The 24,378-nt window shown below is 43.7% G+C and overlaps 1 protein-coding gene across 1 annotated transcript in view; it reads left to right on the forward strand.

Annotated features, from left to right (window-relative positions):
• The first annotated feature begins 7,715 nt into the window (after nt 1-7,715).
• Nucleotides 7,716-24,378, forward strand: part of LOC149337207 (cathepsin L-like) — a 42,536-nt gene continuing 25,873 nt past the window's right edge. The window contains exons 1-2 of the mRNA XM_089554348.1: nt 7,716-7,752; nt 8,345-8,487. Coding sequence (XP_089410474.1) covers nt 7,716-7,752; nt 8,345-8,487 — 180 coding nt within the window. The remainder of the gene's footprint in view (nt 7,753-8,344; nt 8,488-24,378) is intronic.

Below are 24,378 nucleotides of genomic sequence, written 5' to 3' on the forward strand. Positions count from 1 at the left end.
GCCGCCCAATCTTCGTAGCTGGTTATTTGTTCGGATGTGGTTAGTTTGGTGTCCTTTCTGAATGTCTCGCAGTCTGTAATTCTGGCTTGCCCTCGTGGTTTGCTGTGCTTGTTGCTTTCGAAGATGGTCTGCAGCACGTAGTGATCGCTGCCTAGGGTCTCTCCTGTATTGAGCCACTCATAGTTGCGGGCATTGCGGACGAGAGTGAGGTCGGGAGAAGTATCCCGCGTTACGCTGATGCCGACTCGCGTCGGGTGCTGCGGGTCCGTGAGTAGGGTCAGGGCCATGTCAGCGATGGCGGATGCTAGTTTTCTGCCTTTCGTGTCTTCCCTGGGGTATCCCCATAGGGGGCTAGAAGCATTAAAGTCGCCAACTATAGCTAGGGGAGCTTTTTGGGCTTCTCTTAGGGCTTTAAGAAAGATCACGTCGAAGGCTACGCGGTGCTGTTTGGGGCGACTATATATATTGAGTATATAGGTGCTCTTGCTGTTTCTGTGCTGTGGCAGTATTTTTATGAAGGTATATTCAATGTCGCTGTCTAGATTATGGTCTACAGTGATTGCCGTGCATGATTTGTGGACCAAGATGCATGTCGAGGGATTTGTTTGATGTGTTGAGTATCCTCTGATCTTAGCCTCCATATTCACTTCTTGCAGGGCTATTATTTGCGGCGTATCGGGATGAGAGTCTATGTATTGCTGTAATGTTTCCCTCTTCCGTTTTAGTCCCCTGCAGTTCCACTGTAGGATTGTAAGTATATGTCTACGTTGTGGAGCCATGCTGAACACTAGAAACTTGTGCCTCATCATGTGGTGCGCCCTCAGGTTGTAGATCTGGCTGAGTGCTTGGCACACTACGAGTTCCCATTTTACCCTGCAGCTTTGTGCCCCTGTTGTGAGAAACATCTGATAATTCCTGAAGTTTGCGGTCAATTCTGATCTCCTGCGATTGCATCCTTATTAAAACTGGTTCGAGGTTTCCCATCATCCAGTACATCGAGTACATTTTTCCATCGAGTACATTTTTATCCAGCAACTACCGAACAAACGGTCCTGCAGAGGTGCGTTCGTTCTACATGTCTATAGCAGACCGCAACAATGCAGAGCAACGTTCGACGGTAGACGAAATCTTTCACGAAGCGAAGCGAATAGCGAGCCTTTAAGGCGATTTAATGCTAATAGGGGATTTAGCGGGATTTTGGTGGTAGAGAATTTAACGCATACAGCTACCAATAGGAATATGATAAAGAGGACGTAAAGAATTCAGGGGGCTTTTTGACTGTCTAAAGTGCATACAGGTGAAAGCGTTTTCCTCACCACTTTGACTGCCTCTGTTGCACTGGACACGTCACCACTGGATGAAGTCACAATTAATGAGAAATGACAAATTACTAATTAAGGGCTAATTACTGATTCATTACTAAATACGAATTAACTACTAATTAGTGAAGCTTAAGCTTTGCCTTTAGGAGTGGAACGCAACAGCGTATTGTAGCACTGCTAGGGAGCACACGGAACGAACGCCACCACCCGTGCGGTGCGACGCCTTGAGCTCCGAAAGCTTTTTGAGGAAAGGAAATGGCGCAGTAATTCTCTGTCATCTCGGTGGACACCTGAACCTCACTGTACAGGAAGGGAGGAAGTGAGAGTGATAGAATAAAGAGAAAGAGGCCGTAATGGAGAAAATGAATATTGTATTTGAGGAAGGGAACTTACGCAGTAACCGTCTCACATACCTCGGTGGACACCCCTCAAAAGCGTGACACCTCTGCTGACAAGCTTGTGCTGACAGCCTTCTGTCGACAACGATGAGGCATTAAAGGCTTTCGCCTTTAATGCTTCAGTGCGTTGTCTTCTGACACCTATCACATGGTGTGGGCCTCCCCTCTAACTCCGCTATTCCCCCCATCTCCAACTCAACCCGGGAGGACTGGGAGGCGACCCTTCTCGGCTGCCACGACTTACAAGCCCAACAAACCTGAGTCGGGCGCGCCCTGGCGGCGGCCACCGTCACTGGGGTCCCAAGCTAGGGACCTTCCCCTAGTGTTTGTAAGGATCGGCCCCTTACGGGCTGATCCAAAAATACCTCCAGTTCCTTCCAAATAAATTTTTTCACCACCACCATCGGCATTAAAGAGGCAGGAAGTTAGCCGCAGCCATAGCCGACGCAGCACTAACCACACTCACGGACCCGCTTTACTCGACTAGAAGAGGAAATGACCTCTGGTTAGGCCGGAACGCTAAAAATTAGGGATGGCACAACACAGAAGGAACTCTCGACAGTGACCTCTGCATCCTACAAATCGCATTTTAGTCAAATAAAATACTGCAAAGGAGGGGAGAGGCTTGTCTGAGTGATTGGAACAAGTTAAGTCATGCGGAAACCACCAGCACTGAGAGTCGACGCGGCAAGCTCTGAGGATTGAGACAAAACGCTCACTGAAACCAAAAATCGTTTCCCGCGCAAATTTCAGACAACCGACGGCATCCCGGCAGTAGACAACCATCTCATACACTTGTGGGAAGCCAGGAGATCTCTAGAAGATGAAAAAAAAAACATAGCCGGAAGCTTAAAATGAGAATTGACCAGCTAATCAAACAAGTGGAAGAGTAAGCGTAGTCTCTAGCCAAGACTAACTGGATATCTCAATGCGATTCCCTACAGGGTACCCTCATCACGAAGGGTACATGGAGCTTCATCTCGTGCCTCATTGGGCCTATAAAACCGAACGTGAAGAGAGCAGAAATTTAAGGAGGGCACTGCACGACTTTTAAGGCACAGAGGAACAAGTTGCCGATGAACTGAAAGTAAGGTACTTATGTACGACTGTAGATGATGATCTGAAGATAAAGACACATCGGAGAGAAAAATTAAAAGTGGGACGCAAAATTTACCGTCGAGGAAATAAAAGCCGGACTGATAAGATGAGGCGAGGGACGGCACCGGGAGATGACAAGATAACGGTCGGCCTTCTGGCCAACCTCAAAGATCCAGCTCTAGAAGATTTTACGCACTACATGAACGAATGTTGGCAATTGGGGGAGTTCCCTAACGTCTGGGAAACATCCGTACTGACGTTCATCCCCAAGCCCGGTAAAAAGATAACATCAAAATTTGAGGCCAATATCTCTCGCGTCCTGTGCCAGTAAGCTCATGGAGGCGGCAGTGAGGCAAAGTTTTGCGCAGCATCCTCACGTCATCCTCCTTCGATAAGAACCGCTTTTGAGATGATATTTTGTTATAATTACCCACAATCGCTGCGGACACTATTTTGATGACAGAAAGCTGCCGACGTAGGAGAGTAATGCTTTCGCATTAGTAAGAGTGGAAAGGAATGCAGCTGGCGGGCCCCGTTAGGTCATGAATCAGAGCTTGTGAGTGTCCCTAACAAAAATAACCAAAACCAAACCAAAAGGCTTGACATTAGCCTAAGGACAATGCGATAGATTATTGAGAGCAAAGCCACAGCGCTAAGGTTATGAGACAGAATTGAAGCAGAATGGGTCATGAAGGAAAGGAAGGAAGCAAACAGGAAGGAAGAAAGGAAAGAAAAGAAAGGAAGAAGGAAGGAAGGAAGAAAGGATGAAAGGAGGGAAGAAATGAAGCAAAAGAGGAAAAAAGCAAAGAAGGAAAGTAGAAAGGAGGGAAGAAATGAAGCAAAAGAGGAAAAAAAAAGACAAGGAAAGTAGAAAGGAAGGAAGTAGAAACAAGAAAGAAGATAGTAAGAAAGTAGGAATGGAAAAGAGGAAGCAACGAAGAAGGCAAAAGGGGAAGAAAGGAAGGAAACAAGGAAGAGAAAAACGAAGGAATGAACGAATAACAGAACAAAACTTTTATTGAGAGGGAACAGAAGCGCGCTAAGGATATCCGAGCTTGAATCGTGAAGAAAAAAATGGGAATGGACAGGGCATGTAATGCCCAGGGAACACAACATATCGTCTCTTAAGGTAACAGAGTGAATTCCAACACAACGGATCTGTAGCATGAGGTGGCAGTTATGCACAGGGGTGGAAGCGATTATAAAGTTTGAGCGTATATTTTGGACGGAGCTTTCATACAACGAGTTTATTAGATGCCAGTTGGGAGCACCTCTTGTACTGGAGTGGATGTAGTTTATTTATTTATTTATTTATTTATTTATTTATTTATTTCACATACTTTCAGGGCCCGAAGGCATTACAGAAAGGAGCGGTACAACAACAAAAAAATACAGTGCATAGTTATACAAAACAAGTTATATGATGGCAGAAAACACAGTTTTCTTGAAGTTCTCAACATCGGTAATGGCAGCGATGGAGGGCGGAAGGTCGTTCCAGTCAACGCTGGTTTTAGGAATAAAAGAATCATGACACAATTTGGTTCTCGAAAATGGAACACCGACTTTAAATATATGATCGGAACGGGATGAAATGTATGAAGGGCTCGAAAAAAGATGATCCTTTAACAGGGGGTTATGGTGATACAGTCTGTGGAAAAGACATAGTCGAAAACACTTCCGGCGCGAAGAAAGGTCTGGTAAGGCAAGTGTGCTTTTTATAGAAGTAATGCTGGCGTAACGGGAATAGTTAGTTAAGATGAAACGTGCTGCACGATTTTGAATGGATTCTAGTGTGTTTATCAGTGTGATTATATTAGGATCCCAAACTGCAGATGCATATTCTAGCTTTGGTCGTACTAATGTTTTATAAAGGGTTAGTTTTATCGGCAGAGGCGCGGTAGAGAAATTTCGGCGCAAGTATCCAAGAGTCCTGTTGGCGTTATTTGCGACATGTTCGACGTGTCTATGCCATGATAAGTTACGTGAGATATGAACACCTAGGTATTTGTAGGAGTTAACTGATTCAAGTGGAATGTCGTGAAGAACATAAGTACGCTTGTTATCAGTGATGTTAGTGCGACGTGACACATGCATCGTTTTACATTTATTAACGTTTAGTCGCATGCACCACTTATCACACCAGTTAGATACGCTTGTGAGATCATCCTGAAAATAAATAGAATCAGTTTGGTTAGATATTTTGTTATAGATGACGCAGTCGTCTGCGAAAAGCCTGATAGAAGATTGAGAAATGCATTCAGGAATATCGTTAATGTAAATTAGGAAGAGAAGAGGTCCCAGTACCGACCCTTGTGGTACACCGGATGTCACAGAGGTGTGAGAGGAGGAACAGCCGTTAGCAGAGACATATTGAGTTCGATTCGATAAGAAGCTTTTAATCCAGTTCAGTACGTTAGGGTCAATGTTAAGCATGCTAAGCTTAAGAATTAGGAGATCGTGGGAAACAGTATCAAAAGCTTTCGCGAAGTCCGAAAACACACAGTCTACATCAATGTTCAAGTCAGTGTAAGCAAAAAGGTCATTAGTAAAACATACAAGCTGTGTTTCACATGAAAATGTCTTCCTGAAACCGTGTTGTTCTGCTGAAAAGAAGGAATTAGACTCAAGGAAATCAATCAGATGAGAGTATATGATATGCTCCAAAATTTTACATGGTATACTTGTGAGTGATATAGGACGATAGTTATCGGGAGAATGAGTGTTACCTGATTTTGGTACTGGAACAACCTTGCCAACCCTCCAATCGCCTGGAAGTACTGAGGAACAGAGTGACTGGGAAAAAAGCATTGAAAGCATAATAGAAGAGTAGGGTTCAGAGAGTTTCAGCATTTTAGAGTTTATTGCATCGTCACCGGGCGAAGAAGACATTTTCAAGTTTTCAACCAACTTTTGCACACCGACCCAGTCAATACTGATAGGGTCCATTGGAAAATAAGAGAAAGTAGTTACAGACGGTAAAATATTAGCACTTTTCTGGAAAACGGAAGCAAACACATCATTTAAAACGGAACAACACTGGTTCGGAGGAATGGAAATATTTTCAGAACGGGTTAGTTGAATTACCTTATCTTCTTTGCCCCCAACAATATTCCAGAATTTACGCGGATTAGATTGCAGAAGTGATGGGAGGGTGTTGTCAAAAAAGTTCTGTTTAGCATCTTTAACAGCCATTAAATATTCAGCATGAATGCGATGATATGCTGCCCAGCGTTCAGGAAGGTTAGATGCTTTAGCGCGACGAAAAATACGCTTCTTTTTGTTGCATAAGCGGCGTAGGGTTTTGGTAAACCACGGAGAGGTAGTATTTGAGAGAATCCTAATTTTAGGTACGTATCTATCTATTAATTCGATCAGTTTATTTTTGTACAAGGACCAGTTTTCTTCAATAGTAAGTTCGGAAAAGTTCTAAGTGTAGTCGGCAATGAATGATTCTAGTTCAGCTGTGATGGACGTGGTATCGGCGGCATTGTAATCACATATGGTCTTAACTATTTTCTTAGGACGAACATTCTTCCTAATTGTGAAGTGAAGCAGTGAGTGGTCACTCAGTCCTTCTAGGTACGTTGGCGGAGAGACCAAATCTGGAGCTGTAGTAAAACAGAGGTCTAAAATATTAGACGATGTGCTGGTGGTACGTGTGGGTTTGTTAATTAGCTGGGTTAGATTAAAATCGGCGCAGGTGTCTAAAAAATTCTTTCTTATAATGATGATAATAATAATGATTATGATCCCTTATTTCTTGATCTACAGCCTAGGTATGTAACCTCAAGAGCCCTTGCTGCTAACAAACACAAACAACACAAACAGAAATTTCTGTGCTCTATGAGACACCACATGTGTATTTTATACTGCACCCTCTATTACGCACCCTCCTGCCGATTCACCCGTATTTCCATTATACACCATCCCCCTCCCCCTTTCACCCAAACCTTGCCTCAGTCTCACTTGTCAGTGACTGGCAAGCTTGAGGGGGCTTTTACTATTGCCCACCGCCTCGTAAAAATATTTTTCCACCATGAATTTCAACTAAAGAGAGTGTCTAACAACTGTGCTTGTGTCTTCTATTTCGCCATACGACGCTCCCAGCGCCCGACCTTTCAGAGGCCACAATTGGGGAGTGCCGAACGGCGTGCGAAACCATTTGAACATCGACACGCAGCAAGAAACGGCTCCGAATTTTTTGCTTGCATACCCGGTGATTCGTCCTGAGTGGCGGGCCGTTGCTGCATCGCTGAACCAACCGAAGCGAGTTCACATCCTCATTTCTGCTTCGATTAGTTACGACCGCAACACCTATTATTTTCAGACACTTCGTTTCGCTAGAGGAAATTTATTTCGTGTGTACGGCATAAATCATAATGAGATACGGATGGTCAGCCTTTCTTATCGGTCCAGAGAGCCCTGGGCTTGCTTTCGTTTACACTACCGAGCATCGAAACTTTGCAGTATCAAAAGGAAGGAATGGTAAACGAAATGCTGCAGTATCAAATGTGAGGAATGGTAAAGAAATATTTTTTTCATCTAGACTGACGTGGCTGCGTGAAAGCGCCTTTATGCGGGTAACATAGCGATGCAAAAGCTCTTCAGTCCAGAACTGCAAAATAAAGAGAGCGGACAAACCAGAGCCATAATCATCCCGAACTTAAATCTTTCTCTGCATAAACTGAAGCCAGCCGAAGCGCAAGCCCTGCGTAGTAAGAGGCCGACAGCAATTTTAGAATCAGTACCGTATAAATTTCGAGCCAAGCTGTGGGTCAAAAAACACAACTTGTCCGTGAGTACTCTGTATGCGGCGCTTCACTCTGCCATCATGCTGCGCTGCATCTTGGCGTGCGCTGCCTTTTCCGTTGCTTTTGCTGCATGCCATAAAAAGGGTATGCGTACTGAGTGGGAGGCCTTTAAGGCCAAACACGGTGAGTGCCTAATGTTTTATACTTCGACGTGATGGCAATTTCTTTTGGCAAACTCTCTTCCTATATAAATTATGCGTTTGAGCTTGTTGGCTTTCATCTAGAAGCAATCAAGGCCAGAGCACAAGACAGCACACGAAACAGGGGGAAGGAGGGGGGGGGGGTGCACAAAGCAGTGCTGTGTTCCGGTCCTTCCTTTTCGCTTGGCCTGTCTTGCGCGGCTCCGTTAAATAAGACGAAGCGGTATTTCGCAGCAATGGTATGAGAACAGCCACTTGCTATTGCTGGAACGCTTTGAATCGGCAGCGAACAGTTTGTCTAGAACTGAGATCCGTAGAAGGAAATAAAAAGGCTGCTTACCTCTTTTAACCATCTTGAAAAGGTGAAATTTCCCAGCGAGTATCGAACGGCGGGAAAGACAGCACGTCAACAAGCTAGACAAAGCAGCTTTATAATATTACGAAAACCACGAGAAACCCAAAAACCATGCAAATAGTAGCCAGTTGGCCTTGTTAGCTGTAGATGCAACAATAAGTTTTCAATACGCCTTCCATCGAAAGAATCCTTAGTAATACGCCATTTCTTGTTTTACTAGGAAAAAAGTACTTAACAGCTTCAGAAGACGACTTGAGGTTTAAAATATTCGTCGAAAACAAGCGGTACATTGCAGAGCACAACAAAAAATTTCGCCGAGGCCACGTATCCTACCGCCTCGCTATGAATCACTTTGGTGACATGGTGAGTACTCGAAAGCGCAATCAGTAATTGATTTGCTGTTGAGGATGTGCTTATGTACTGACAATCCTACGTGGCATTTTCATTATAAGCTATATTTGAATAGAATCCCTACGGAAGAGGTCACTGACGTTTCCCATTTCCAGGTGTTAAACAAGAAGGAAGAAAGAAAGATAAAAATAGGATCAGACACTTAAGCTCGGTCATAAGGAAATGACGTAATACCTTCATGGGTAATTCCTCATATATGGAGAATGTGATTCCCTACTTTACATTGATAGTGCCCTGGGAGTCCACATGCCAACCCTGGTACAGTGGTGGAGCGGTTAAGCGATGCGGTAGTGCCCTGCGATGGCAGGTGCTCCGAGCGGTGGGCCTTGTGCTGCCCAGGTTGATATATTGCCACGTATCATTGTAATGTCCATTCGTTCGCGCAAGGTCGCACGAAAGGGGTGTTATCATTTTTGTTTGTGACGCGAGAAGCGACCGGTATAATCTCGATTGATCACAGCCACGAAGAGTGGCATCTAAGTGTTTCCTGATTACTCTAGATGATCTCGACCTGTTATCTCGAAGTTTACTTGCCGGCTTTAAATTGAACGATGCCGCGAGCAGCGGGCATTCGTACTTCTACGACCGACGAGCATGTTTGTTGCTTACGCCGCCGCCGAGTGATTCAGTTCTTTTGCGGGCGCAAGTCAGCCCAAATAAAGATCTTCGTTTACAAGACTTCTTGGTACCTTCCTGACCGCTGGACTGCCGTCACTACAACGTGACAATATTCTCAAGCGACCAATCGTAAAGTGCCACCTGCCATGGTGGCCTGTTTGCTCACAAGACGGTGAGCAGGTTGTGGTGAAGTAGCTGGGCCATCTAGGTCACGTGACCGACGTAGTTACAAAGCTAGCTCCCCTGTTGCCGTCTGAGCACCAGCTGCCAGGGCCCTGTTCGTAATTTTTTTGCTCAACACCGACAACGCCGACATCAGGTTTAATGGGTGACTGGGCCTTTAATACGATCGCGTTAAAATTCAGCATCGTTATGCTAATGCTGATTTTCATGGTTGTCACTAATTTTTTTAGGCAGAAGCTCGGCCAAGTTGGTGGAACATTCTAATTATCAACTAGAAGCAAGCGGGAAGAATGCATCCGCTACTAGAGCAGTAGTTTTGTGCCGTGCAAAAAACAAACAAAAACAAACACCATCCCTCACCCTCCATTTATTCAGGGGAGCTGGTGTACGTTTCGTGCGACGCGCGGCAAAGATCAGGATTTAAAGCGCGACAGGCTGCTCGTTAAAGGGACAGTGGTGAGTGCTCTATTAACATTTTTTTAATAGCAAAATTCGATAGTTCGGCATTTCATGGCTTTGTTGCCACTTGGTAGGCAGCGAAAGATGCACTTTTATTTTCTTTTTTTTTCTTTATTTATTCTCAGAAACAGTACACAAACTGTTGTTTGGACCCATAGCCTTTAGGGCTAGTGAGGGGTCCAATACAAAACAAGTACAATATTACTGCAGACCGTGTAAAATAAAAAAACTTCAAGATTAACACGCACAATTGAATTCATTCCTACATTTCCATGGAAATTAAATAGTGTTTTAAAGATGCCGAAAAGTTATTTTTTTCTTTAACTTCATTCGGGATTTCATTCCACACATGGGCTCCGCTGTATTCTAGGAGTCTCCGGCCGTACATATTGTAACAAGGTGGTAAATTAAATAGATTGTTGGTTGCAGCTCTTGTTTGTTTCATTGGTAATCTAAATAAACTAAGGGGCAGGGGGTTGTTAGATTTTATTACATTGTTTACTATTTCAGCTATCTTCAGTTTATATGCCATTGATAGGGGTAAGATACGAAGCTGCTGAAAGAGTGGCCTGCTGGGGTATGTATTATTTGAATAAGTTATCATACGAATAGCTCGTTTTTGAAGGCGAGAAACAGGATCTAGGTATGTTTTATATGTACCACCCCATGCTTCCAGGCAATAAGATAATTGACTGTGCACAAAGGCGAAATACAGAATGCGTAGAATTGGAAGATCAAAGCAGTCCCTGGCCTTTAGTAAAACATGACAACCATAGGCTAATTTGGAGCAAGTATTATTAATTTGTTCTTTCCAATGCATATCAGACGCGAACAGGACACCAAGATACTTGTATTGAGGCACCCTCAGCAGAGTCGTGTTATCGATAGTTAGAGATATATGTTCGTAGTTCATGTTCTTCCTGCGCAAGTGAAACACGGTGTACTTTATTTTCTCAGTGTTAAGGGTTAGCCGATTACTTCTAAACCACTGCGAAACTTCACTAAGCTCTTCATTAATTATACATTTAAGTGCCTCTAAATTTTCCCCTGTAAAAAGTAATGCAGTGTCATCGGCATATATTACAGCTTTCGAATATTTCAGCATTGATGGAAGGTCATTAATATACAGGGAAAAGAATAGCGGCCCAAGCACGGAGCCCTGAGGCACACCTAGATTAATGCTTTGTGGTAGTGAGGCTAAATTGTTCACGACAACATATTGTTTCCGTCCTGTAAAATAGCTTCTAATTAGATCACAAATTTTCCCTCTTACACCGTAGGTTTCCAATTTCTGTTGTAGTATTGTGTGATCAACCGTATCGAAAGCTTTTGATATGTCTAAATATACTACTATGGCCAGCTTATTATTATGCAGTGCAGAATTTATAAGTTGTGAAAGAACAAGAACTGCGGATGACGTTGACCTTTGGGGCCTGAAGCCATGCTGATTATGACATATAATGTTATATTTATTTAGAAAATTTTGTATACGTTTACAAAGAACCTTTTCAAAAACTGTATTAATTGCATTTAATACCGATATTGGTCTGTAGTTTCGCGGATCAGATCGCTCACCGCCTTTATAAATAGGTACAACCCTTGCAACCTTCAGCTCGTCAGGATATATTCCATTTGCCAATGAATGGTTAAAAATGTGTAGTAAATGTATCGATAGTATATCAATGTTGTTTTTTATCAGTCTAACGGGTATTGCATCAGGTCCTGCCGCCTTGCCGGCTGAAAGGCTGCCGACTGCAGTGATCATTTCTTCTATGTCTATGTCAGGCAAAGCAAAACTGTTGTTAACACGTTCCGGCATCTTCGCCGTAGGAGCGTCAGCATGAACCTGCGCGGCGACCGTAGGCCCAATGGAGGTAAAATAGGTATTAAATGATTCTACTGTGCCTTCGTCAACTGTCTCAGGGAGTGTTGCTGTACTGGATCGCAAGCCGATTGCGTCGTTCCCTATATCCCAATTTTTTTTTTATATTTCCATGCGCCTGTTTCAGCAGTGATGAATAATATTCCTTTTTTCTTTTTCTCATAAGAGATACAGACAAGTTTCTGCAACGCTTATACTGGGTTAGGTAGTATTCGTTTGATCTCAACTGCTTCCATTTGTGATACCATTTGTCCTTATCTTTTAACACGGCTAATATTTCAGTATTCATCCAAGGACACGTTGGCTGGCTGTATTTATTAGTGTTCGGCAGAGAGCTCTGTTCAATGGCATTTTTAAGGATATCTGAAAAGTTATTACACTCAGTATTGACGTTTTCATCATATGCCGTAGTGAAGTCGGCTTGTTCTAGTGTTTCACGTAGTGCTACATAGTTTATCTTACTTCGAATTTTACACTGCGTCAGCTGCGCTTGCGGAGCTGACGGAGCTGACTTATTTCTAAGAAGTTTGTATTCGAAGTTGAAAAAGTTTTTCCCGCCGCTCTGATTCAAACTTGGGACCCTCTTATGACGATACAGGATTAAGTGATGTGAAACATGACGTGAACATGACGTAACGCAGACTCCGTGATTTCTGACAACCAGCAGTGCGGCCTAGCAGCAGCCGAAAAGAAAGCTACCGCCGGCCGCACGTTGAAGGCATCTATCGGCTATTGCGGCCATCTCTACCGTCGCTACGTTTACGTTTGTACCGGCGTTTTGCCGGCGTTACGATGGATCCCGTTCCCGAAGTCGTCAACGAAGTTATCGCAAATATACACATTTAGCATACCGTGTACCTTGTTACTATGCTTGTTACCGTTAGCGGAGTACCGGGATCCCGCCTACTGCTGGTGAGCAGGCGCTGATTGGTCCCGACGCTGCAGGCGTGCGCGTATGGATGGATGGATAGGAGCGCCCCCTTTGAAACGGGGTGGTGGCAATTGTCACCATGGTCAGCTTTTCTTTCTTTATTATTTTTTTGTTTACTGTGTTGGCAATTCTCATTAAGCATCGCCATCATCTTTCCGACAATTCTAACCTTATGCCACACCTTTTTCAGCCATCAATCCTCAAATCGCTTTTTGCTAACTTCCACTGCAGATTTATTTACATGACCATTGTTATCTTTAAACCCTAGGGCCTCAGGAAGAGTGACTGCGCCTGCATCGACATCCGGATGGATACCATCACATTTGATTATGAGGTGCTCAATTGCATCCACAGATCTACCACACACGGCACATGTGTCTTCTTCGTTAAATTTCTTTTTGTAGCTGCGCGTTCTCAGACACTCTGACCTAGCTTCAAAAAGCAGGGCACTGCCTCTTGAGTTATCATAGAAAAATTCTTTCCTGATCTGCCTTTTCCAGTATCGATATAGTTCTACCCTATGTTTCGTTTCCATTGAATTCATCCAATTTTTAACTTCTGTGTTTTTAACCTGTCGTTTAATGCTCTTTCTTTCTCCATCCTCATGACCTGCATACTTACTGGTTAGTTTTCTAGTTCTTTTCCGCCACTCTGAGTCAACGCTCTTTCTGTGTAAATATTTATATACCTTAGCTGCCCACCTGTTATCATCCAATTTCCTCAGGCGTTCTTCATATAGTATTTTACTCTTAGCTTCCCGTGCTTCGAACGATGCCCAGCCCATATCCCCTTGTACTGCCTCGTTTGTGGTTTTGCCGTGGGCACATAGTGCTAATCTTCCAACTGCTCTCTGATTTACGTCTAATCTCGACTGAACTTCTGCCCTTAAGCACAGAACCGTATTGCCGAAAGTAAGTCCCGGCACCATTATTCCTTTCCAAATATCTCTTAGTACTTCATATTTGTTGTACCCCCATAATGCCCTATGTTTCATTATCACGGTGTCTCTCCGTCCTTTTGCCCTAAGAGCCTGTTCGTGCTTTTCCGTGTATATATCTGCCCTTCGCTTAGCCTTATCCCGAGGTATTTGTATTCGGCCACTTTGGGTATTTCGTGGCCTTGTATTGTAAGCACCTGGTCAGTTGTATAGTTAAAAATCATCAGACCTGATTTAGTTGCGCTGATTGCCGAGTTGCGCAGTTGCCGGGTACGTGGCGCCATGTGGCGACGTCAGGAGATTTGCGTTATGCATTGGCTGCGCCTCAGTGATTCATGACTTCTCGTGCCTTAGTGTTGCTAGAACCATAGGGTCTAGCAACACTGTGTTGCCCTATGACGTCATCACGCTTGTACTTGCGAGTTTGGCCTGTAGCGGCGATACCTGTATTTTGGTTCTTGCTCTTTTCTACGTCTCAAGAGCTTTGTTGTCACTATGAGTGGCATTTTTGTAAGAAGGAGCGGGTAATTTATCAATACAAGCCAAGTTCAATTTCTCCTCAGTGTCCCTTTAAGACCGCTACTGCGTGACAAAGCGGGGGAGGCGGGTGGGGTGCTGTCGTTCTTCCGTGCCCGGCGCTCGCCGATTGTGGGGACGAGAATGATGTGAAGTCACAATTCTGACGAGACCAACTAGGTTTATTTGCAAGTTTTCTGATGCAAACTAATCACAGGGTGTGTTTGAGAGGACGGAAATCGAGGCCTCATGAACATTTTTTTTTTCAAATAAATTTTAATTTGTCATGTCCTAATGTGCTGACACACGTGAATGAACATTACTTTTTCAAGAAACGCTGTAGGTTTATTAAAAAAGTGCCGTATATCACAAGAAATGGAAAATGTTCGTTTTGCGATTTTTATAAATTGCGTTTGGATCACCGAAGAAAGGGAAATACAATTTCGTGGAGGCTTATTCATAATTATAACTGCATTAATAATATGCAAGAATTTTTTTGTTGGAAATAGTGTTGTAAACGTCGTTGGTTCTTGACAGTTCACAGCAAACAAAACGAAAACTTCTTGGAAAAGTTGCGTTTTCAAGAGGGGTGCTTTTCAGGAACAAATAAGAGCAATTGTTTGAGGCTGACATTGTTCCTCAGTATTTATCTCTCTGCTACTGTGAGCTGCCGCGGTGGGTCAGTGGTAATGCCGCTCGGCTGCTGACCAAAAAGACGCGGGTTCGATCCCTGCCGCGGCGCTCGCAAAAGAAAACTAGTTTACTAGCTTATGTGGGGCCGTTTGCTGTAGAAATAGTGACATTATTAGCTCCCGTTAATTTAGCAATATTGTTTACGCAAACTTAGTCGTGCGCCTCAAAAAGCTTCTCATTCGGAAATGTTCGCGCTCGCTTAGTCTGATAGCATCGTCAATAACGCATGGCTGCGCCCATTAATGCAAACCACTGCACACTGGTGCAGTGGTTTGCATTAACAATTTTACATTGAGTAATTAGCAATGGCACACATAGGACTAAACTACTGCGGGCTTCTGCGCACCGGACTTGTTCCGGGGCAACTCCGGCTGAAGTTTAATAAAGATTCCATTAGGCACCTTCGCATGAGACACTGAAATTGAAAACAACACTACCACGGTGCTGGATTTATTTTGCTAACAAGCTTTGATATGTAGATCTTCATAATACTACAAAGTCATATATATAACAGGTGAGATCATTAGTTGGTTGATCTACGCTGCCGAACAATGCGCTCCGTAAAGAAACTTCAGGAAGTAATATCTCAGCCGTCTTCGGTGTGTACCTGAGACTGAACTTAGTGATGAGTTAAGACTGTCTTTTCACACCGAGGTATTGAGAACTGCATTAGAATCAGTCACCACCCATAAATATGTAAATAATAATTTTGATGGGGAGTCTGTAGTGAAAGATGTATAAAACAACAATAAACAAAAATTCTTTAATTTTTGTTTGATCGGGCGGTACAAAAGTGCGCGCCTTTCGACGCCCCTCTGGGCCACGGCACCGCCACTGCGATCCCACGCTTACCACTGATGTATCTACAGGTTGGTTACTATGACGCTTATTCTTACCGTGACGATGACGTCTGTCTTTTAGCGGTGTCGTGGCCACCTCATGTTTTGAAAAGTTTCCGCGCTGGTGTATCCTATTTATGGTGTCTGCTAGTTTTGGGAGGCGATGTCGAGCTAAACCCGGGACCCATGACTAAGGCTCAAGAGGAAAAGCTGGACCTTGTGGCTGGTTCCATCTTACGCCTTGAAGCTAGCAATGCAGTCCTTCAAGACTCTGTCAACAAAGTGCTTCAGATTCACGCAGACTTAAAAATTGACTTAGAAAAACTAACAAAGCGAGTTCACGATCTAGAGCAGAAATTTGCAACCGCACCATCTGCTGAGCTCGTGGTGAACAGTGACAAGGGTCTCGCAATTGTACAGGAAAAAATTGACGACCTTGAAAATCGCTCTAGGCGATCCAATGTTCTATTTTACGGTATAGATGATTCAGAGAAGTCGGAAACTTGGGAGGAGTCTGAACGTCTCGTAAATGACTTTTGTAAAGAAAAACTTGGGCTTACTGTTGAATCTGTTTCCAGAGCACATCGCGTGGGCCGCTTTTCTTCCGAGAAAAAGCGGCCTATCATAGCCAAATTTTTTAATGAAAGGGAAGTTGACACTGTCATGAGCCGCGGCTATAAGTTAAAAAACACTAATTTAAGCATCTCGCGCGATTACTCCGAAGCCGTTCGCGAAAATCGACGGAAGCTTCCCCAGTTTTCAAAATCTATTAAGAAAGATGGGGATAAAGTGCGACTCGTTTTCAATAAGCTCTTCGTTAACGATGATCTTTACATGTGGAACACCAACGAAAGTCGAGCCATTCTTGTATCAGGGCGCGAGGATGGCGAATGACGTCCTCCCTCCGTTTCCGTTAACCTGAGTTCATCGACCACCTCACCTGCCAAATTACATTGTGGTAATGATAACGAATGGCTGTTTTTGTACACCAACATTAGAAGTGTTGTAGCTAACGGTATTGCACTATCATCTTTCATAGATTCATGTCAAGCTTCTTTAGTGGTACTAACTGAGACGTGGCTGAACGACACTATTCATGATGTCAACATCTTTACCAGTGCATGCAATTTCAAATTTTTTCGCTGCGATAGACAATTGCGAAGGGGGGGCGGTGTTCTCATCGCGATAAAGGAAGATTTCATTGCCACACCTATCGTTATCGATTCTTTCCTTGAATGTGTTTGGGTTTCTTTGAATGATGGTGCATTTCGCGTCATCATCGGCGTTTTCTACCGTCCTCCCGACATGTCTGGTGCGTTTTCAGATGAATATCATCGGGTGCTCAGTGAAATGTATGCGCGTTTTCCCAATTCCGCTGTTATTATATTTGGAGATTTTAATTTTCCAAGAATTAATTGGTCAACACTTTCCGTAGTGGACACAGATGCAGAAGCACATTCTTTTCTCAGCACTTGCCTTGATTTTTCATTAACACAACTCATTAACCAACCAACACGATCAACTAAAGCCTCTTCCAATGTACTTGACTTAGTTCTCACAAACAAACCTGATATATTTTCAGGCATAACTCATGAGGAACGCATCTCTGACCACGATGTTATCACTGGGTACATTAAATTTCGCGCTAGTAAAAAGATAACTACTAAAAAGAAAATAAGATGTTACGGCAAAGCAAATTTTGATGCAATTAATGCAGAATTATTAATGTTTTCTGATAAATTTTTGCATGATTTCTGCTCTCGCTCTATAGAGCAGAACTGGATCCTTTTTAAAACTGCCCTCAATGATCTCATCGACCAGTTCATTCCCATGTTAACCATTACCTGTGATAGCAGTTCTCCTTGATTTACCAACCGTCTTCGGCGGCTGAACAACAAAAAGAAAAAACTATACAGGCAGGCAAAACTGAATGGTCTTGTGAGTTCACATGACAAATACAGAGCATGTGAAAAGGATTATAAGGCACTATTAAAACCTACTCGGCGCAACATTTTTCTCATGACTTGTCTTCCATGCTGAAAAATAATATTCGCCGTTTTTGGCGTGTGGTAAACCCAGTAATTCGACCTGACATCACTCTTACATATTCTGTTGGTGTTCCCATCCCTGATTCAGAGTGCGCTCAACTTCTTAACGATGCGTTTGTAACTGTGTTCACAGATGAAGACATTACTTCCTTGCCTACATTAAGCGCACTAGTGGAACTAACTATGGACGAGATAGTCATCAGTGAGCCTGGTGTTTTATCTCTACTAAACAATCTCAAAACATCTTCTAGCGCTGATCATATGGGCTTCAATAATAAAATTTTAAGGAATACATCACATAGCATTTGTTCCATGTTAACCGCATTATTTTCCCAGTCGCTATCAACTGGCACCATTCCTAACGACTGGCGCATAGCTAAGATAATACCCATTTTCAAATCAGGTGATCGTGCTTCTCCGCTTAACTATCGTCCCATCTCCTTAACAAGCACAGTTTGTAAATTACTCGAGCATATTATACATACTCAGGTCATCAACTACCTTGAAGATCATAACATTATCTTCGATCATCAGCACGGTTTTCGCAAGGGCTACTCATGCGACACCCAACTTGCCGGTTTTATTAACGATATTCATGCACTGATTGACGCTGGTTTTCAAGTTGACGCAATATTTTTAGATTTTTCTAAAGCATTTGATCGCGTTCCACACCAAAGGTTGTTGCTTAAACTTTCCCAACTGAACATTCACCCTAATAATATTGCATGGATAGCAGATTTTCTCTCATCTAGAATTCAGTTCACATCAGTTAACAACTCTAACTCATGTTACGCTAATGTTACGTCTGGAGTTCCACAAGGCAGTGTACTGGGACCTTTACTTTTCCTCATCTATATTAATGACTTACCCAATTGCGTGACGTCCAGAATCAGACTATTTGCTGACGATTGTGTGCTTTATCGACGTATAAACTGTAACACTGACAGCCAGCCACTGCAGTCTGATCTTGAAGCGATAAGCACATGGTGTTCTAATTGGTTAATGCCTTTAAATCTTTCCAAAACTAAGCTCATGTCTTTCACCAACAAGCCACGTATTCGTACCGCCTACTTTCTTGATAACAATAGTGTAGAATTCACCACAAGTTACAAGTATCTTGGCATTAACCTTCAATCCGACTTATCATGGAATCATCATATTAATCTCACTCTTGCCTCCGCTAACCGTACTTTCGGACTTCTCAAACATAATTTAAAAGAGGCCGCGACACATGTAAAAAAACTAGCGTACACCACATTAATCCGTCCGAAACTCGAATACGCGTCTGCCATTTGGGATCCTCATCAGAATTATATCATCAGTAACATCGAAGCCCTGCAAAACCGTGCTGCGCGATTCATCTTTTCTGATAATTCATGTTACACCAGCGTCACCTCATTGAAGACTAAAGCCGAGTTAGATAACTTAGCACTGCGCCGAAAAATTTCCCGTCTATCACTCTTCCACAAGCTTTATCACCATCCTACCCTTCATGATGAATTCTTTCAGCCACCGCCAGTTATCTTTCCACGTCGCGATCATCCTTACAAAGTTAAACGCATTAACTGCCAGTCATTCCATTATGCCTATTCTTTTTTACCATGCACAATAACCGAATGGAACGCTTTGCCATCAGAAATTGCCACAGAATCTGATCTAAATAAATTCCAACATCTTATGCACTCATGTTTCAACAACTAAAAAGGTATTTTTTGAGCGTTCTTTTCTTCCGCCTTCTCTTCTTCTTATTTTATATTTTTTGTTTTGTACTTCAGCGCACCTTTTCCAGTGTCGTCTTTTTCTTTTTCTAGCGGTGCTGTTATTTATGCTCAAATTTTGCTGTTATGTGCATTGTTGCGACCCTTTCTGTGAATGCCTACTTATGATTAATATTTTGTGATTTCTATTTTATTTTAGTGCAATATTTTTAGCTTATAACAATGCTTTGTACTTACTCCCCCCCCCCCCCCCATGTAATACCCTCAAATGAGGGCCTTTGGGGGTATTTTGAATAAATAAATAAATTAAGCCAACCATGGGGTCGAACTGGAATTAAGCCGAAGCACGATGCGAACCAGTATTTTTCCATTCAACAGGAGCGGAGATGAAACCGTATTGTTTTCGGCATTTTGTCGCTGAACCCAACCCGGAACGATTACCCGCAATCATTCCAGACCACTTGAGTGCACGGTTAAGCCCTAGTTCTAGAGGAACACAGCAAACTTTTCGTGCTTTACGCACGAAACTTTACGCACCCACCGCCTCTGTACCATGAAGTCTGGTACAGGGAGCTTCTAGTTAGCTATGTCGACACCTGTGACGACACCAATGATGTCATGAGATTGGAAAAATTGGCGAGAGGAAAGTGACCTCACCTGCCCGGGCATGACGTCATATAAACGTCAGGCACATCACGAAAGTAGGTTTGTCTGTCTCAAGGTTCCATCTGCCAACCTCGGCATACGTGGCAGGCGGTGTTCAGGAACGGCTCAGGATATGCAGCGTGGTTCTCTCAAGCCCCACTAGAAACTGCCCGTAAAGCCATAAACAGCTTCGAATAATATTGCATTACCCAAACATAAAAGAATTAATAGTTTCGGCCTTTTGCCCATTCCTCTCTGTCCCTGGAATCAGTCAGCGAGTGGGGCAGGCGATGATAAGAGGAGAAATGAATTCAACTAGAAGAAATGTTTCACAGGTGCTTTACAGTCGTTATATGCATTACATCCACTGCTTCAACGAACTGAGAACATAACGTGCAATTTATTTCTTCGTGCCCCCTATATAGCGAAAGCAGTAAACTATATTTCGATAAACAGTGAGTGGGGTAGCACGTGGTCCGCAATTTCTGTGAAGAAATAATTTGTCAGCAATATTAAAATCAAATTTTTGTTCATAATTTCATTTTAACGCGCATCTTCGAATCAAAACTTGAATCGGCGGTTCATTAGATGTTTACATGACAACTCTTAGCATTTCAATTCTGCTAGTGCATGAATTATGACACTTTGTACGATATTCTGCACTTCCATGTAAATTATTAACCGGGGAGTGAAACTACGCATACCTTCCAGCATCCAAGAATTACAGACGCTAGCACGGACTCATCCTTCAGTTGCGTTCATAGCGGTTGGCGCACGAATCACGGCGTACGGCTATTAAACTTCATGACAATGGACGACCGAAACACGTGGGAGCAAGGCGTGTTCGAATGGCATCTACCTCAATCGGAGACTGCCTCAAAATCGGGCCCGCTAGGGGAGGTGGGCGGACGTAGCGCTGTCCGCATGCTCTGCAGGCGGCTGCGCGCCGCGGTTTACTTGGGTTTTCGTGAAAGATTTCTTTGCTGTTGTTGTATTTTATAATTGTTTGCGCTGCTGGTCAACAATGGTAACCGCAGCGCTGGGCCAATGTACGGAGAACAGAGAACATAATTTTCTTGTTTTGTTTGAGACACATATCCTTTCCGGTACTTACAGTGTAAAACACACGTTTCTGAAAATACACTATATGACCACCTTACAACATTCCATACAATACAGATAATGTGTGTCGACGCACCAGAGGTGTCGAATTTCTCTCCTGATATTTTCAGTACATTTCATGCATCATTCACGCAATACATGCGGGATCATTGCGTGCATACTGCTCACGCAGTACAGAACGATTACTTTGTGCACAGTGAGTGCACGTCGCCTGTCCCGTCGTCTTCTTTTCTCTTGTGCCTGTTCCTGCGCTGTTTTCCTCAAGATGTACCAACTCGCCGTTTTGCTGAAGTGCACGCAATTCAATCTCTGCAGGATGTACCTTAAAATTGTAGATTTTTGCAAAAAATGTTCAGTCTTTAGGTGAATACTGCAAAACAGACCATTGTCACGCAATGGCCTTCAATCTCCATACGTGACCCCAATAGAATCCAGCTAACGCAGATTTACATAATGGATTCCCACGATGTCCCGACTCTTCTGTGGCCCAAACACGATGACTGCTTCAACAGCAGCAGCGAATAAATCATAGTTCATGATCCACTGCACCGAACTGAGCGATGGTGCCAGAGAAAGCGAGCGCAGGTAGAGGTTCCCGTCGTGTCCATGAGGGTCTGGCCGCACTTTTCGCCATTTCAATTGTCGCGAACAGAAAAAAAACACCACCGTAGTTGTCGCTGCTCCGACACTCCTAACACATGAAGGAACACGACGCCAAACTGGCTTCGCAAAGCAGGCGACAGCGCGCGAGATGAGGCGCGACTGACAGAGTTCGCGAATCACGCAAAGGATGAGGCGCGTTCGCAACGGCCGCGCGGGTCAGAAATTCAAAAGTGATACGGCAACAGAGATATTTAGTACTTTCAGAAAGTGCTTGGGGTTAGATCTCACTCTTTAACTAGCGCCAATTCCTTCTTTAGTTACGCTCATAGCGGTAGGGGGACCAGTTAGGGTTTCAGTGGAGGTCTTTCCAATTAGCCGGCACGGAAGTTACTCACGCTTACCTCCACCTGTTATTAATCTCTGGTATCCAAGACTGGAAAAATAACTCATCTTTCTTGAGGTTTGAATGCAGTACTGTGCCGCAAAAATATTTTCCCTCGAAGAAAACTGAAACTCGCTGCTTAAAGGGCCATTGCCAGGTATTCTGCAGCACTAGATGATGGTGGCAGCTAGGAAACAAGCCTCGAATTTTCATAACATGCATATGGCTGTCCAAAAATATTTTGCAGCACACCGATGGAAACCTTGAGTTTATCAGCCTACCCATTCACGAGGTCGGTAGCCTTCGGGCTACGGCCGTGTATCTGTTTTTTCAGCCAGCGTCCGCTCCGGCGGACGCGGATGTTGCGGCGCGCGTCTCTACTCTCTCTCTTTTGCTCTTTCCTCTTATCTTTCAACTCTCTTCTATCTGCAGCGGTGATGGCTCGGCTTGAGCCAGTTGGCAGGCCCGTGCACTTTCCTTTTCATTCTTCTCTCAGTCACAACCAACCAACCAACCTATTTGCAGAATATTTTAATGAAATTGCTTGAACTGCTCCGACTCCAAAAAAAAAAAAAAACAGAGTGGGCATGGCATTTTCTCCTCTGCGTCAGGTGAATGTTATTGTACATTGTGGTTAACTTCCCGAAGCAAGACATAGACTCTGAGGGACGCCGTAGTGGAGGGCTCCGGATTGATTTAGACCACTTGGAATTCATCACACGTACTATTATCATGCAGCACGCAGGTATTCTTGCATTTCAGAAATTTAGAAATACGACCGCGGCTGCCGGAATTCCCTCCAGCGACGCTACAATCAATAGCCGAATGCGAACGGCACTGAGTCACCAAGGGGCTTCATGCACAGTCGGGGGAGACCGGCCCACTGCTCCTGTGTCGATCCCAAGAGTGCATCATCACCTGGCGCCTGCATGCAGCGCGGCACGATTCGGAAGTTGGAGGAAGGGGGTTCATAGGCTTTTGGCTCCGAATGTACCAGCCATACAAATACATGAATCTCAGCTGCAACGATAGTACTTAATTGGGCCGAATTTAGATTCGAAGGCATTGGATGTCTCAAACAACAGATTAAAAACGATGGCTGTATAAATCGTAGAAGTTTTCTTTCACAGAAACCGGCCATTGTTAGACGCAGCAAGTGGAAATAAGCGCGAAAAAGAGGGCCTGGGGCAGCAGTAATAGCAGTGAGCGAAAAGAAAAACATCAAGTCCAGTAGACTTTGCGTATCATTCCTCAGCCTCGAAACATTTCACATTGAGGGTACTACGTGCTTGGGGTGACACATTTTGAATAATGGCACACCGAACTCATTACACAAAATAAAAAAACTGCTTAGAAACCCAGAAAACAAAAAGCCGTTTAATACGAGCAACAGCAGTTGAGATCGCTGCAGAAAAAAATGACAGAGCATGCAGTAACTTTATTACGTATTTTCGCACAGCAAATGAGAGGTTGAAATTTTTTTTGTCAATTTCTGTGGCAATATCGGGTCTCAAACTGTTCCCTTAAATAATAGTGCGAGGAATATCTTGTTTATAATAAAGGTAGCAATGGCAGGTTGTGTCTAACTTTGAGACGGTCACGTAGAGGATGGTTGACAGCGTATCTTAAAGAAATCATCTCGATGTACTAGATGGAGATGACCTTCACGGGAAACTGTCAAACGAGCACCTTTACGGCGATATGATAAGTTTACCAATTTGGCACATTCCTTTAGAGCTGTTACATTGCTAAAGCGTGAGTAGTGTCTGAACATAAGCCAAACTCTCTCTGTCAAGATACGATGTTGGTGGCGAGGTACGCTCGGTAATAGAAAAAATGGCTGCGGCGTATTCGATATTTGGCCCGATTGGTGTGGTACAGATAAGTTTTAATGTGAATGGCTGCATATTTGAGTTTGGTTTTGGTTTATGATTTACGCTGGTTTAACGTCCCAAAGTGACTCAGGCTATGAGGGACGCCGTAGTGAAGGGCTCCGGAAATTTCGAACACCTGGGGTTCTTTAACGTGCACTCACGTCGCACAGTACATGGGCCTCCAAATTTCGCCACCACCAAAAGTCGACCGCCACGGCCTGGATCGAGGCCGCGTCTTTCGGGTCAGCAGCCGACATAACCACTGAGTCACAGCGGGGGCCTCTAAAGTTGGCTTTGAGACAGAATTAACAGACTCTTTGATGGTATTAAAATCGTGATGACATGATGGGTGAAAGTGAATATGCACCCCAGTTTACTTATTAGTAGTCGTAA

Source organism: Amblyomma mixtum, chromosome 7, assembly GCF_055824585.1.
Source record: "Amblyomma mixtum isolate Tamu chromosome 7, ASM5582458v1, whole genome shotgun sequence".
Lineage (NCBI taxonomy): Eukaryota > Metazoa > Arthropoda > Arachnida > Ixodida > Ixodidae > Amblyomma > Amblyomma mixtum.